The 206-nt window shown below is 68.9% G+C and overlaps 1 protein-coding gene across 1 annotated transcript in view; it reads right to left on the bottom strand.

Annotated features, from left to right (window-relative positions):
• ZNF593 (zinc finger protein 593) overlaps nucleotides 1-206 on the bottom strand; it is an 11,167-nt gene that overhangs the window by 3,684 nt on the left and 7,277 nt on the right. Inside the window, exon 2 of the mRNA XM_010003689.1 lies at nucleotides 64-204. Coding sequence (XP_010001991.1) covers nucleotides 64-204 — 141 coding nt within the window. The remainder of the gene's footprint in view (nucleotides 1-63; nucleotides 205-206) is intronic.

The following is a 206-nucleotide window of genomic DNA, read 5'->3' as shown; positions in this document are numbered from 1 at the left end:
ACCCACCCAGCCGGCGGGACCCACCCGGATGTCCCTGTCCCCACCCGGGCTGTTCCTGCTCACACCGTGGATTCCTTGGCAGCCGCCCAGGCTCTCTGGCAGCCGTAGAGCCACTTGATGACACGGGCGTTGCGTTCCACCACCGAGACACCAGAACTCAGCCGGGTGTCCGGCTCCTCCTCGCTCTGCCCCTCGCCCCCCTCGCT

Source organism: Chaetura pelagica, unplaced genomic scaffold (assembly GCF_000747805.2).
Source record: "Chaetura pelagica isolate M959 unplaced genomic scaffold, ChaPel_1.0 scaffold698, whole genome shotgun sequence".
NCBI classification, from domain to species: Eukaryota; Metazoa; Chordata; class Aves; order Apodiformes; family Apodidae; genus Chaetura; species Chaetura pelagica.
Note: the sequence above shows the minus strand (reverse complement) of the source record. Positions and strands in the feature narration are given on the sequence as shown.